The sequence below is a fragment of the Habropoda laboriosa genome, unplaced genomic scaffold (genome assembly GCF_001263275.1).
Source record: "Habropoda laboriosa isolate 0110345459 unplaced genomic scaffold, ASM126327v1 scaffold65, whole genome shotgun sequence".
NCBI classification, from domain to species: Eukaryota; Metazoa; Arthropoda; class Insecta; order Hymenoptera; family Apidae; genus Habropoda; species Habropoda laboriosa.
Window position 1 is genome coordinate 5,132,070 of NW_017100254.1, and position 13,180 is coordinate 5,145,249.

A 13,180-nucleotide genomic window follows, 5' to 3' on the forward strand; every position below is an offset into this window, starting at 1 on the left:
CATTCTGTGCCAGCACTTCTTTGTCACATAAAAATATAAAAAATACTAAACTTAATAATTAGAATCTGAATCAGTATCCACATCAAATACATTCGATGTTCTAGGTGGAGATGAACTACCCGAAATTTCCTCTTCACTTTCATTCCCAGTCCTATCTGTATTATCTAAAGCGTAACGCCTCCAAGGAAATCTAAATACATAAAAAATTTTTTAAATATTGCATAATGCTCACTTTCTTTGGTTTATAAAACTAAAAATAGAAATTGTATTATTTTACCTTGTCTTTTCATTAAAACAATCTTCAATAAAGGTATGTGAAACAATTTTAGAGTGTCCTTTTAATTGCTGATACTTTGGTGTATTTTTAAAGGCACAAATTAAATGAGAACATTTTTTATTAGTTGTATTGGGATCAGCAATATATTTTGCACCCATTTGAAAAGCTTTTCTTCTAATTTCGTCTCTTTGAGGATTAACATACCCACTAAGTGAAAATGAAACATCTTCAAAAAGTTTTGAAAATAATTTTTTTGGCTTTTGTGATTCAACAGCTTTCTTTTTTGTAGTTTCTTCTGGTCTAATTATTGGTTTAGGTTCTGGTAATTTTCCACAATCTTTACATATTTTGTTTTCTGGTGCATCTTGACATTGAGGACAGTTTTTTTTCTTCTTGATTATATTTTCTTCCAGAGAACTTTCTTCACAAATTGAAGAACGTTTTTTCGAATTTACATTTTTTAGATTTTCGTTTTCTTTCGTGTCTCGTTTATTTGCTTTAGGTGCACATGGAGGTATAATATCACCAAATGGAGTTCTTTTTGCTGTTATATCATTTGCAATCTTCTCATCCTTGCATTTAGAATTATTTACTGAATTTGAATTGTTAGAATCTTTATTTTTAGATTCAAAAACTTCCTCTACTTTTCCAGCTTCTAGTTTTTCCAATAGTGGCCTTTTCATTGGTTCTCTGTTGTCTTCTTGTCGTTTAGAAAAATTATTCATACCAGTTTCTTTGACTTTTGTAAGTAATTCTCCTTTATAGTCTGTTTTTTTTTTGCCAATCATTTTTAAATATTTTTCTTTAAAATCATCCACAGTTGATTTATTTTTGTCTTCTGGCTGTTTCAGCTTAAATCTTCCAAAAATATCTAATCCTAAATCAACTGTAACTTCTGTCTTCAGTACAATAAAAGATAGTCCAAATAATTCTTTCAAATTTGCTGATTGCATGCATGTTACTTTCACACGATCAAATTTTATTTTTATTGTTTCAGGATTTAGTTCTTTCTTAGTGAATATCTGTACTTGATCTTTAAATTTGCCATTTGCAGCCTCATCATGGGTGAGAAATTGGTGGTTTACAATTGGAATCCAGTTGTCTGGTTCTGCTGATGTAGAAGCAGTAACAACTATCACACAAGTACGATAATTACCAATGTCTAAACCTGTAATGCATGATGGTTCAGCTAACTGAAAAATAACAGTGGCAAGCATTTCTCCAGGCTTGGCACATCTCCATGAAGAATTTGAATGGTGTTGCAGAAGATTAGACACAGGATAAGATGGATGTTCTGATGAACAGCTTATTACTTTTGCCAGTTTAATAATCATTGTGTTATATTATTCACTTCAATTTCGTCTTCCTTTAACAGCAGAAATGAAAGTTTACAATCACAACGTCTACAACATCAAACATTAATGCATTATTATATTTTAAAGGAGATAAATAATATTTTCAAAATAAATCGATTCAATGTACCGCCAAATTTGTCAGTACGAAGCATATGCTTAAGTACTACTTACTATCGCAATTATAACCTGTTTTTCACTGGAACATTTTAGTTCTATATATAAAAAGCTGTAATTAGTTCAGATTTATTTGTAATATAAGACAATTATGCAGCATGGATTTTATATTTACACATTTCTATTGGAAGACTAGATAAATGTATAAACAATTTCTACGTCGCGTATGAACACTACAGTATAGTTATGACATCGCTTAGATTTAACGCGGGAACGCAAATGCGTGTTCTGATTGGAGCATTCTTGCTTATCAAGAGAACCGGGATAAGCTATTTTATCGAATTTATTTGGTAATGTATTATTTGAAGTAATTCATTTACTAGGAGAAATGATAAAACTATTGTGTCAGTACTTACAGAATGTTGTACTGCGTGACAACAATTTTGCGACAATGACACTTAAAAACGATAAATGATATATTGAATAAGACGCATTTAAAACTAGTTTCCTTTTTCATGCCCTCTCAGATAGGTATTCAGAAGTATTACGTATCATTAAAAGGTAACATTTTATTACCTGATAATAGACGAGACACCACCGCAGACGAAAATATCCAGTCTGTGATACCACGTCAGACCAAATATCTCGTCTATGAAATTACAAATAAGAAAGTAACGTAATTGTTTATTAGTAGATGATTTATTAGATGCGCGCGTTTTGAGCTGTGAAGAGCTCATGAACAGTTCTATCCACGTAATTCAATATTATTTGATCGTGCTTACGACGTAAGCCAACCGATCGAGGTATTTAACAGTACAGAAATGAGTAAGACAAGGAAAGAAGCAAGGGTAAACAAGCATAGCACTACAGTAATGAGTAAGACAAAGAAAGATATAGGGATAGACAAGGACAGAAAATTTGAAAAAACGAAACTAACGTCATCTAGCGTTTAGTGACGAGAACTACGATTTTTTAATAGGATAACAGGATATAAACAGAGGTATTAGACAAGGATAGCACTAGTGTGCGACAAGGAGAGAGAGAAAACGTTTCCTATTGGCTGGCGGGCCGCCATGCTCCACCTCCCAGGCCCCAAATCAAGTCGGTCGGTGAAAAATCCTTAATAACTCAATAATTAGGATGATTCTGTAAACTTTTAGAATTGAAGAATAAAGTGTGGACCTTCAGCAACTTTCACATATAGTTTTTAGTGCGCCAGACTCTTTCAGTAATTAGTTATTAACAATTATAGTACGTGATGTCGGGAACGGTACCGCATACCGTCAAGTATCCTTACGGATTTTCAATCATTTCATAGCTTTCTCCTAAATTCCCATGCAAATAAATATATGCGTCGGAAAAGCAACTCCTTGAGGTACATTCTCATATGACTCTTATTCAGATATTTAGTGTAGTTTAGCAGTTATTAAATATTACATGGGACCGTCCCCTAGTCATCGTACTCGTGTATAGTGAACTGTTATAAGCAATTGCTAATATCTAATAAACCACACCACTTAGGGCTTCCAAACTTATTGCAGAATATAGACAAAGGTTCATTCTACGTTCTACATCCTTTAAAGTGCATAATTAATCAGGCACTTCTATGGAAATAACGAAAATGTGTTACACTTGAATGCGACGCGTGTATCACCTTTACGGTTTTTCAATAATTTCATTGCTTTCTACTAAATTCTCGTACAAATAACTATATACTTCTGAAAGACAACTCCTTTAGCTACATTCTTTTATAATTTTTATTAACGTGTTCGGTTTAGTTTAGGAGTTATTAAATATTATATGGGAGCGTCTCCTATTCATCGTACTCGTGTATAGTGAACTGATATAAACAATCGCTAATATCTAATGAACCAGGCCACTTGGGGCTTCAAAACTAATTGCAGAATATAGATAAAGGTTCATTCTACGTTCTACATCCTTTAAAGTGCATAATTAATCACGCATTTATATGGAAAGAACCAAAATGTGTTACACTTGAATGCGACGCGTGTATTACTTTTACGGTTTTTCAATAATTTCATAGCTTTCTACTAAATTCTCGTGCAAATAACTATATGCGTCTGAAAGACAGCTCCTTTAGCTACATTCTTTTGTAATTTTTATTAACGTATTCGGTTTAGTTTAGGAGTTATTAAATATTATATGGGAGCGTCTCCTTTTCATCGTACTCGTGTATAGTGAACTGATATAAACAATCGCTAATATCTAATAAACCAGACCACTTACGGTTATCAAACTAATTGCAGAATATAGATAAAGGTTCATCCTACATTCTACATCCTTTAAAGTGCATAATTAATCACGCATTTCTATGGAAATAACGAAAATGTGTTACACTTGAATGCGACGCGTATATTACTTTTACGGTTTTTCAATAATTTCATAGCTTTCTACTAAATTCTCGTGCAAATAACTATATGCGTCTGAAAGACAGCTCCTTTAGCTACATTCTTTTGTAATTTTTATTAACGTATTCGGTTTAGTTTAGGAGTTATTAAATATTACATGGGACCGTCCCCTATTCATCGTATTCGAGTATAGTCAACCGTTATAAACAATTGCTAATATTTAATAAACCACACCACTTACGGTTACCAAACTAATTGCAGAATATAGATAAAGGTTCATTCTACATTCTACATCCTTTAAAGTGCATAATTAATCACGCATTTCTATGGAAATAACGAAAATGTGTTACATTTGAATGCGACGCGTATATCACTTTTACGGTTTTTCAATAATTTCATAGCTTTCTACTAAATTCTCGTGCAAATAACTATATGCGTCTGAAAGACAACTCCTATAGCTACATTCTTTTGTAATTGTTATTAACGTATTCGGTTTAGTTTAGGAGTTATTAAATATTATATGGGAGCATCTCCTATTCATCGTACTCGTGTATAGTGAACTGATATAAACAATCGCTAATATTTAATGAACCAGACCACTTAGGGCTTCCAAACTTATTGCAGAATATAGATAAAGGTTCAGTCTACATTCTACATCCTTTAAAGTGCATAATTAATCATGCATTTCTATGGAAATAACGAAAATGTGTTACACTTGAATGCGACGCGTGTATCACTTTTACGGTTTTTCAATAATTTCATAGCTTTCTACTAAATTCTCGTGCAAATAACTATATGCGTCTGAAAGACAGCTCCTTTAGCTACATTCTTTTGTAATTTTTATTAACGTATTCGGTTTAGTTTAGGAGTTATTAAATATTACATGGGACCGTCCCCTATTCATCGTATTCGAGTATAGTCAACCGTTATAAACAATTGCTAATATTTAATAAACCACACCACTTACGGTTACCAAACTAATTGCAAAATAAAGATAAAGGTCCATTCTACATTCCTCATGCTTGAAAGTGCATAATTAGTCCTGCGTTTCCATTGAAATAACGAAAATGTGTTACGCTTGAATGCGACGGGTATAATTCTCACCTAAAGAATTTTTAATAACTCCTGAACTAATTGGAATATGTTAATAAAAATTATATGGGAATGTAGCTAAGAGAGTTGCCTCCCCGACGCGCATAGTTACTTCCATGGGAATTTAGTAGGAAGCCATGAAATTATTAAAAAACCGTAAAGGTACTTGAAGTAATGCGGTATCGTTCTCGACATCACCTACTAAAATTGTTAATAACTAATTATCTAAAGTGTTTAGAGCACTAAAAACTTCATGGGAAAGTTGCTAAAGGTCCATACTTCATTCTTCAATTCTAAAAGTTCATAAAATCATCCTAATTATTAAGTTATTAATAATTTTTCCCTGCCCGGCTTGACTAAGGGCCTGATTGGCGGAGCTCAGCGGCCCGCCAGCCAATAGGAAACGTTTTCTCTCTCTCCTTGTCGCACACTAGTGCTATCCTTGTCTAATACCTCTGTTTATATCCTGTTATCCTATTAAAAAATCGTAGTTCTCGTCACTAAACGCTAGATGGCGATAGTTTCGCTTTTTCAAATTTTCTGTCCTTGTCTATCCCTATATCTTTCCTTGTCTTATTCATTACTCCAGTGCTATCCTTCTCTACCCCCACTTCTTTCCTTGACAAACTCATTTCTCTAGTGTTATCCTTGTCTCTCTTCGCTATTGTTTTCCTCGTTATCCCTATTATATTTAATTGATACTTACAGTCAACTTTTAATTACGTTAAAGTAACTAATAACGTAGATAGTAAAATACAGTTTCGGGTTTATTCTCAAGTACTTTAATTATAGAATAATTAGTTTCCTGTTAAATAACAATTTAGGTAGTAGTTTCTAATTATTGGAAGTCTTAAATAAAATTATTGTATGCTTCAACGTAATAAAATAGCTTGATATACTAGATTCACATTGAATTAACAATTGTATTCAGCATATTAGTCAGAAATTCTTTATAACTTTTATTAACAATTAGAAATATTAATGTTCTTTTTGTATGAATTACAGATGTACCTCCCAGAACACCACAGAAGACAAGGAAAGGACTTAAACATAAGGAAACACGAAGAAATGCAATTATTTATGAAAGAAACAATTATTTATTGTTAAATTATTGTACAAAATGTATATTTCAAAATGTTACAATATACCAGTGTTGTTTTACAGCATTTTACAGTCTATTTACTTCTCCCTTACACACCAAATACATTTCCACTGCAAACTACCCATTGTTTATGAAAAAACCAATTATTTATTGTTAAATTATTGTACAAAATGTATATTACAAAAGGTTACAATATACCAGAATTGTTTTACAGCATTTTACAGTCTATTTACTTCACCTCTACACAACAAATCCCTTTCCTTTTGCAAAAAACCCATTGTTTAAACAATTTTGCATTGCAAAATTGAATAAACTAATGCCAGAGACCCCCAGAAATCCGTTTTCATCCGTAAAATCGAAAAAATCCGGAAATTCTAGCGAAAACTACGGAAATTAGGCGAAAATTTCGAAAATCGCGCGAATACACTCGTTCGGTGCTCAAGTCCTCGAGAATTCCTAGAATTTACGTCATTTCTCGGAAATGACGAAATTTCCGAGAATCGAGTCGATTCCAGGAAGCGACCTCCTGTCATATCATGTTCGCCTATTAGAAAGTCGATTTTCGGGCAAAAATTTTCGAAAATCGGAAATTCTTATTTTGTAATAGGCGAACATGATGTGAAAGGAGGTCGCTTCCTGGAATCGACTCGATTCTCGGAAATTTCGTCGATTCCGAGAAATGACGTAAATTCCAGGAATTCTCGAGCACCGAAATTTTCGAAGACCCTTTGGCTGAAAATCGACTTTCTAATAGGCGAACATGATATGACAGGAGGTCGCTTCCTGGAATCGGCTCGATTCTCGGAAATTTCGTCATTTCTCGGAAATGACGAAAATTCCAGGAATTCTCGAGAACCGAAAGTTTCGAAGGCCCGTTGGTCAATTCTTGGAATCGCCTCGATTCTTGGAAATTTCGTCATTTCCGAGAAATGACGAAAATTCCAGGAATTCTCGAGAACCGAAAGTTTCGAAGGCCCGTTGGTCAATTCTTGGAATCGACTCGATTCTTGGAAATTTCGTCATTTCTGAGAAATGACGAAAATTCTAGGAATTCTCGAGAACCGAAAGTTTCGAAGGCCCGTTGGTCAATTCTTGGAATCGCCTCGATTCTTGGAAATTTCGTCATTTCCGAGAACTGACGTAAATTCCAGGAATTCTCGAGGACTTGAGCACCGAACGAGTGTATTCGCGCGATTTTCGAAATTTTCACCTAATTTCCGTAGTTTTCGCTAGAATTTCCGGATTTTTTCCATTTTTTCGATGAAAACGGATTCCTGGGGGTCTCTGGCATTAATTTATTCAATTTTGTAATGCAAAATTGTTTAAACAATGGGTTTTTTTGCAAAAGTAAAGGGATTTGGTGTGTAAAGGTGAAGTAAATAGACTGTAAAATGCTGTAAAACAATTCTGGTATATTGTTACCTTTTGCAATATACATTTTGTACAATAATTGTACAATAAATAATTGATTTTTTGATAAATAATTGCATATCTTCATTTTTCCTGATGTTCCAGTCCTTTCCTTGATTTCTATGGTGTCCTGGGAGGTCCATCTGTAATTCATACAAAAGGAACATTAATATTTCTAATTGTTAATAAAAGTTATAAAGAATTTCTGACTAATATGCTGAATACAATTGTTAATTCAATGTGAATCTAGTATATCAAGCTATTTTATTACGTTGAAGCATACAATAATTTTAATTAAGACTTCCAATAATTATAATTAACCATTTAAATTGTTATTTGACAGGAAACATTAATTATTCTATAATTAAAGTATTTGAAAGACAGCCAGAAACTGTATTTTGCTATCTACATTACTGGTAATGTTAAAGCAATTAAAAATTTATTATATGTATCAATTTTGATTTGCATAATAAATGCAATTACGCTCTAATTTACAATAAATATTATTGAAAACGAAAAATTCAAAGAATTCTCATTATACTGTAATAACAAATATGAGAACATAATGTTTCATTAGTGGACGATTCATCTCATGCGTGTGCTACTGCTTTCAAGAGACCGTCAATGTTTTACCCATGCAACCTAATATACATATTAATGTAAGTAAATACTTATCTTTACATGCGGATTTAACGAAGGAGAATCTTTTACATCTGTCGACTTTACCATCTTTGATGGTTGGATTGTATATAATTCCTAAACTCAGCGCTTTATATCGTAGAGGGCATAACAAAACCTCTTATTTTTTACACGATCGGTATTTCAGAACGTTGGACACAAAAGTGGATTAGGTTATAGGTCTATTCTGTATCTCGTTTGTAGTACAGGATAGACCTAACATCGTATAGGGCATTGTGTCTGCGACACTGGGAAAGACTCTTATCATGTTTGTGTTGCTCCTAACGTTACCGATTCAGCATAGAATAAGAAACAAATTCTAACAATTTAATTCTAATTCCAACATCGTAGTGGTTAGAATTAGAATTAAACTATACTGTATCTCATCTGTGTCTATACTTTGTTCGTAATTTCATAGTCCCATTTATTTCTAATTCCAATCAATACTAATGTTGTAATCTTATTTTATGCTGAATCGGTAACGTTGAGAGTGACATGAAAATGGTAAGGGGGCTCGCGAGCCCCCATGACGTGAAAAAAATGTATTGGATGATAGATCTATTCTGTACCTCGTCTGTAATTATACATTGAAAGGAAGTGGAACTTTTATGTATGAAAACCTATATATTAACACTTTTAAAATTATTTCGTAATTTTATATAAAATTTCTATGAGAAATAAACACATTAAGCAAAGTATATGCGCTTTATGATCTACGATATTATTCCTATTAATTATGAGTAATTTTAACGTATAAAATGCAATATGTCGTAATATCAAGACAGTTATATCACGTTAATATTTCAAATCAAATAGTAATATTTGAGTTTATATTTTAAACTACAACAATTTTACGAATCCCTAATATTCGGTAGTAATTAAGAGGAACGACAGATATTTGATAAAGTGTAGAAATGAATTATATTTTGTAATGATTGACTCGTACGTTGTAATTTTTGAAATTTCTGTAAAGAAAAAAGATATATATTTTTAAACAGATGAAGTATAAACTATTCCTTGTCTGCGTTCTCTTTAAATCGCGCGGGGATTTTTGCTCTGAAACGTTCTCATCGATCGATAGCTCGCGATTGTTCAGTTTGATATTTGACCAGCAGATGGTGGGCACCCAGGATTTGTGACGTCACAGGACTCGAAGCTCTCGAGCGTTCCTAGCGGCAGTTCTCGGAAGTACGTTCACTCGATAGGACGACCGTCGTCTGGCGCACGACGAGCTTCAAGCAATATGGCGAAGTATGTCATGGGCTCGGTGAGACGTAGTGTCGTTTGAAAAGATGAAAAGTTCGCGGTATGGGTTGAGAATAATGTAGCGCTATGAAGATCGTGTGAATATCATACTTGTGTATACAAAAGCATCGAGCAGTTCCTTGTGACCGGGATATACAGTGCGCGTTACCGGTGTGAAATCATGGCTACGGATAAAATAAAGGTTGCCGTTCGGGTTCGGCCGTTCAATCGCAGAGGTACGTACACCTAAAAAAAAAGGATCATTGTTTCACCTAGTTTCTCTTCTTAACGTTCCCTTGCTTGCCGATGCTCGGCTGTACTGGAGCAACGTATTATCAACTAGCGATTTCGAAATCCACCTTCAGTATCGTTCGACGACTAGAATACGTTTTGACAGTGACGTTTTTTCCATCGGGCTACCGAACAGGTTGTGTTTTCACCTGCTACGCGATATGGACGTCGTTATCGCCTTACGTTCTCTTATCTCGCGCTTGTATCGCTGCTTCGTGCTTAGTAAAAAGGAAGCATGCATGAGATGAAGAGGAGGGCTTGCAGGCTACAACACCCACTTCTCTAGTGTTTACTAGTTGAATCTTTGTCGCTTCTTTGTCCAAAGTACGGAAAGTCACGTACCATCGTTTCAGCTCTTGTTCTCTCTCAATGCTCGCGGACCTATCGACGATAGTCGTCCTGGTCGAGCAAGCAGCCGAGCGAGTCTCGATTAAAGTTTTCGAATTCAAACGCGTTTGATCACGCGTTTTTTTCCTCTCGTTCGTTCTCGTTTCGCTAGAAACGTTGCTCGCAATTGTTATCGACTGTCGCACGGCAAAACCGCGTGACAAAGAACAAACATGTGACTAAAATGCCTGGAGTGACATTACTCTGAACGACCTTCGGACATCGAATTTCGATCGATCAGCCGCGGCGATACGTTCTTTTCGAGTTTCGTTCGATTCGGTTAGAGAAGCTATCTCGGATTGACTCCTCGCATTATCAGTATAATTTCATACCGATAAAAAGCAAAGTCTCAAGTGCGCCTCGTGCCACTATGTTTCAACTTTCCGTGAATCTCACCAACAGTCTTATACTCGATTTCACCACATATACATCTACATATGTCTGTAAACAGCTGAAGCGCTACACGATCGCGGGTGCAATAACAGTCATAGGTAAAGTGACAACGTGACGATGACGTTCTCGAATAATCTTCTCATTCAATTATACAAGAGAACATGTTGGTTAGGGGAAAAAAGTGTCGTTGGTTTGTTCAATGGAAGGAGCCCAAGCGTAGTAACGTGCGAGAGAGGCCTATATAAATCCGTTATTGTCCACAAGTTTCTTTTTCTCTCGGCGAGCAGCTGACAGGTGCCAGACTTTTTGCTTTCGTTTTCTATTGCGGCTGTCCTTCGAGGCTTGCCCTCTCGAGTCGCTTTACGAGGCGCAGGTGTGCACACGCGTGAGTTTGTCAGTGCGACGTTTTGACGTAACACGATTTACATCGTAATCGGCATATCGTTAACGCGCGCGTTGATCGCGGAAACGCCATTAAAGCATCGCCATTGCCATTGCCCGTGACTTTACGCGCGGATCCGCTGCCAGGTTAACTGTGATGGCGGCAGCGTATTACACATATGCAAATAACAGAGCTTTTCAGTTGAGAATTTTTCAGAAATTTCACGTGAAGCACAATGTTGATAGAATATTATTGTTAATTAATAAATGTTTCGTATATCTATGTTGCGTTGGTGAATTTTATTTAAATAGTTTTATTATAGGAGCATTATTGAGAATAATATATCGATAACAATCGATATGTTATTGAAAATAATGTATCGATAATAATCGATTGTAGTTTTTAGCTATATAATGGAGGTCCTGTTGTATGTAAACACAGTTTAGTTATTAAAATTTCTTTTCATTAGAAAATTATGCAATAAATTATGCGTATCATCGTTTTCCCGCGATTCTGTCGATTTTATTCTTTTATCACGGTAACGAATGCGAGTCACGTTGCTCGTATATTTTCAAATAATAGGAAAACATTGTTTAACGAGAATATTTAATTCGGGACAGCTGTTTTAAAATGCGTGAATTCTTTTTTCTCACGTTATTGTCCGGGTAGACGTCCCAGATTAAGTTTCATGCTTTTCTGGTAACATAAACAGCGAGTGTTGGATTATTTAATTAGTTTGAAAAAGGAAGAAAATTTTATTCTTGCGGAATAAAATAATAAACACATTCGTTTTTTCACAAACGGAAGATAATCATATTCGTATCAGCGTATTTTCTTAGATTACAGCAACTTGGGGAAATATTATATGGTTTCATCTCTCCACTTTCCTTTACTCAGCAAGACAGTCCAGTTATCTTTTATCAGTATTAAACAGTTAAAAAAAAAAAATGTAACGTTTCTCTAATACAAACTAGAATTATAAAAAAAAATTTCTAACCTAAAAATCTTCCCTTCTTTCTCGCACAATGTTAACAAATTTTCCCGCTTATAAATATTTTCATATTTACCATAACGAAGATGCGTTGTAATTTCGTACAATATTCAGACAAGCTGCAAGTAAAAATTTACTTCGTTCAAATGCACAATTCGCCATATTTTATATTTCACATTTTTCACTTTTACAAACATATATCAATCTACTTCAACGCTAAAACTTTGACCGGCTGGGTCAAAGCTGACCCATTGACGATTTTCCAAAAAGAAATTTCTATCTAATTAAAACGTGACTGAAAAATTAGATTCGTATCGATACAAAATTAAAAACATACACGCAGAAAATAAGAAAGTTACAAGCAATAATACTCACCGGTATCGAACATCCATCGTTTATTTTTGGAAAATTTCTAACGGGTCCATTTCGACCCAGTCGATAGTTGTACAGTGTTTAAATGCCCGATAAGAGCTAATTTCACGCTAATAAATCCAAACTGTTTATTTTAACGAAACTGTGAAAAAGAATACTCGAGAGGATACTTCTGAATGTTGATCGAATTGTAACGGTCGCGGAACGTCGCCCTATTAAAACGGTATCACGAGAAAAGAGTTCTATGGATCGATGGCGTGCTGACACAGGGAGGCTGGGCCTCTAATAGCGCGGATTATCAACAGGCACCACTATACAGAGCGAAGTGCACTTTCCTCGATAATTACTCGTCGTCTTTGGATAATTAAGGAAATAAAAGTAAACCGAGGTGGAAGTGTTGGGGCAAGAGGGCATCGATTGATACTCTTTGATCGTTGCTAATATCTTCAAACTTTCATTCGCTGATCAGATTTGCTAATGTTTCACCAATCATGCACGAACGTCCCGCACACGATATAAGAGAAAGTTTGATCTTTTTTAAGGCGGTACATCACCCTGAGGCATCTAAAAATAGATTAAATTTAAGAATTTTTAAGAAAAGTTTCAATTTTTTTTCTCTTTTTGAGGATGCAAACGTAACTTTCAGCTTTTCTCTTGAATTCTTGAAAAGTATAAATGTTACAAAACGAAGGAGTTATTCTCGTTCTATTAAGGTTTGTTTC

General features: G+C 34.6%; 1 protein-coding gene across 1 annotated transcript; it reads right to left on the bottom strand.

Moving 5' to 3' along the window:
* Positions 1-51: 51 nt before the first annotated feature.
* On the bottom strand, positions 52-1,619 carry LOC108572448 (DNA repair protein XRCC1). The gene is made up of 2 exons (XM_017934688.1): positions 278-1,619; positions 52-190 (listed from the first exon to the last, which is right to left on the bottom strand). Exons 1-2 carry the CDS (start codon positions 1,609-1,611, stop codon positions 52-54), a joined length of 1,473 nt encoding a protein of 490 aa, XP_017790177.1. The 5' UTR covers positions 1,612-1,619.
* Positions 1,620-13,180: the final 11,561 nt, after the last annotated feature.

Bases quoted from the DNA above. Each gene is read 5' to 3' on its own strand.
- LOC108572448 (XM_017934688.1), bottom strand. From the start codon at position 1,611: ATGATTATTAAACTGGCAAAAGTAATAAGCTGTTCATCAGAACATCCA. The intron at 191-277 runs GTAAAATAATAC...TTATGTATTTAG, and splicing joins TGTTTTAATGAAAAGACAAG to ATTTCCTTGGAGGCGTTACG.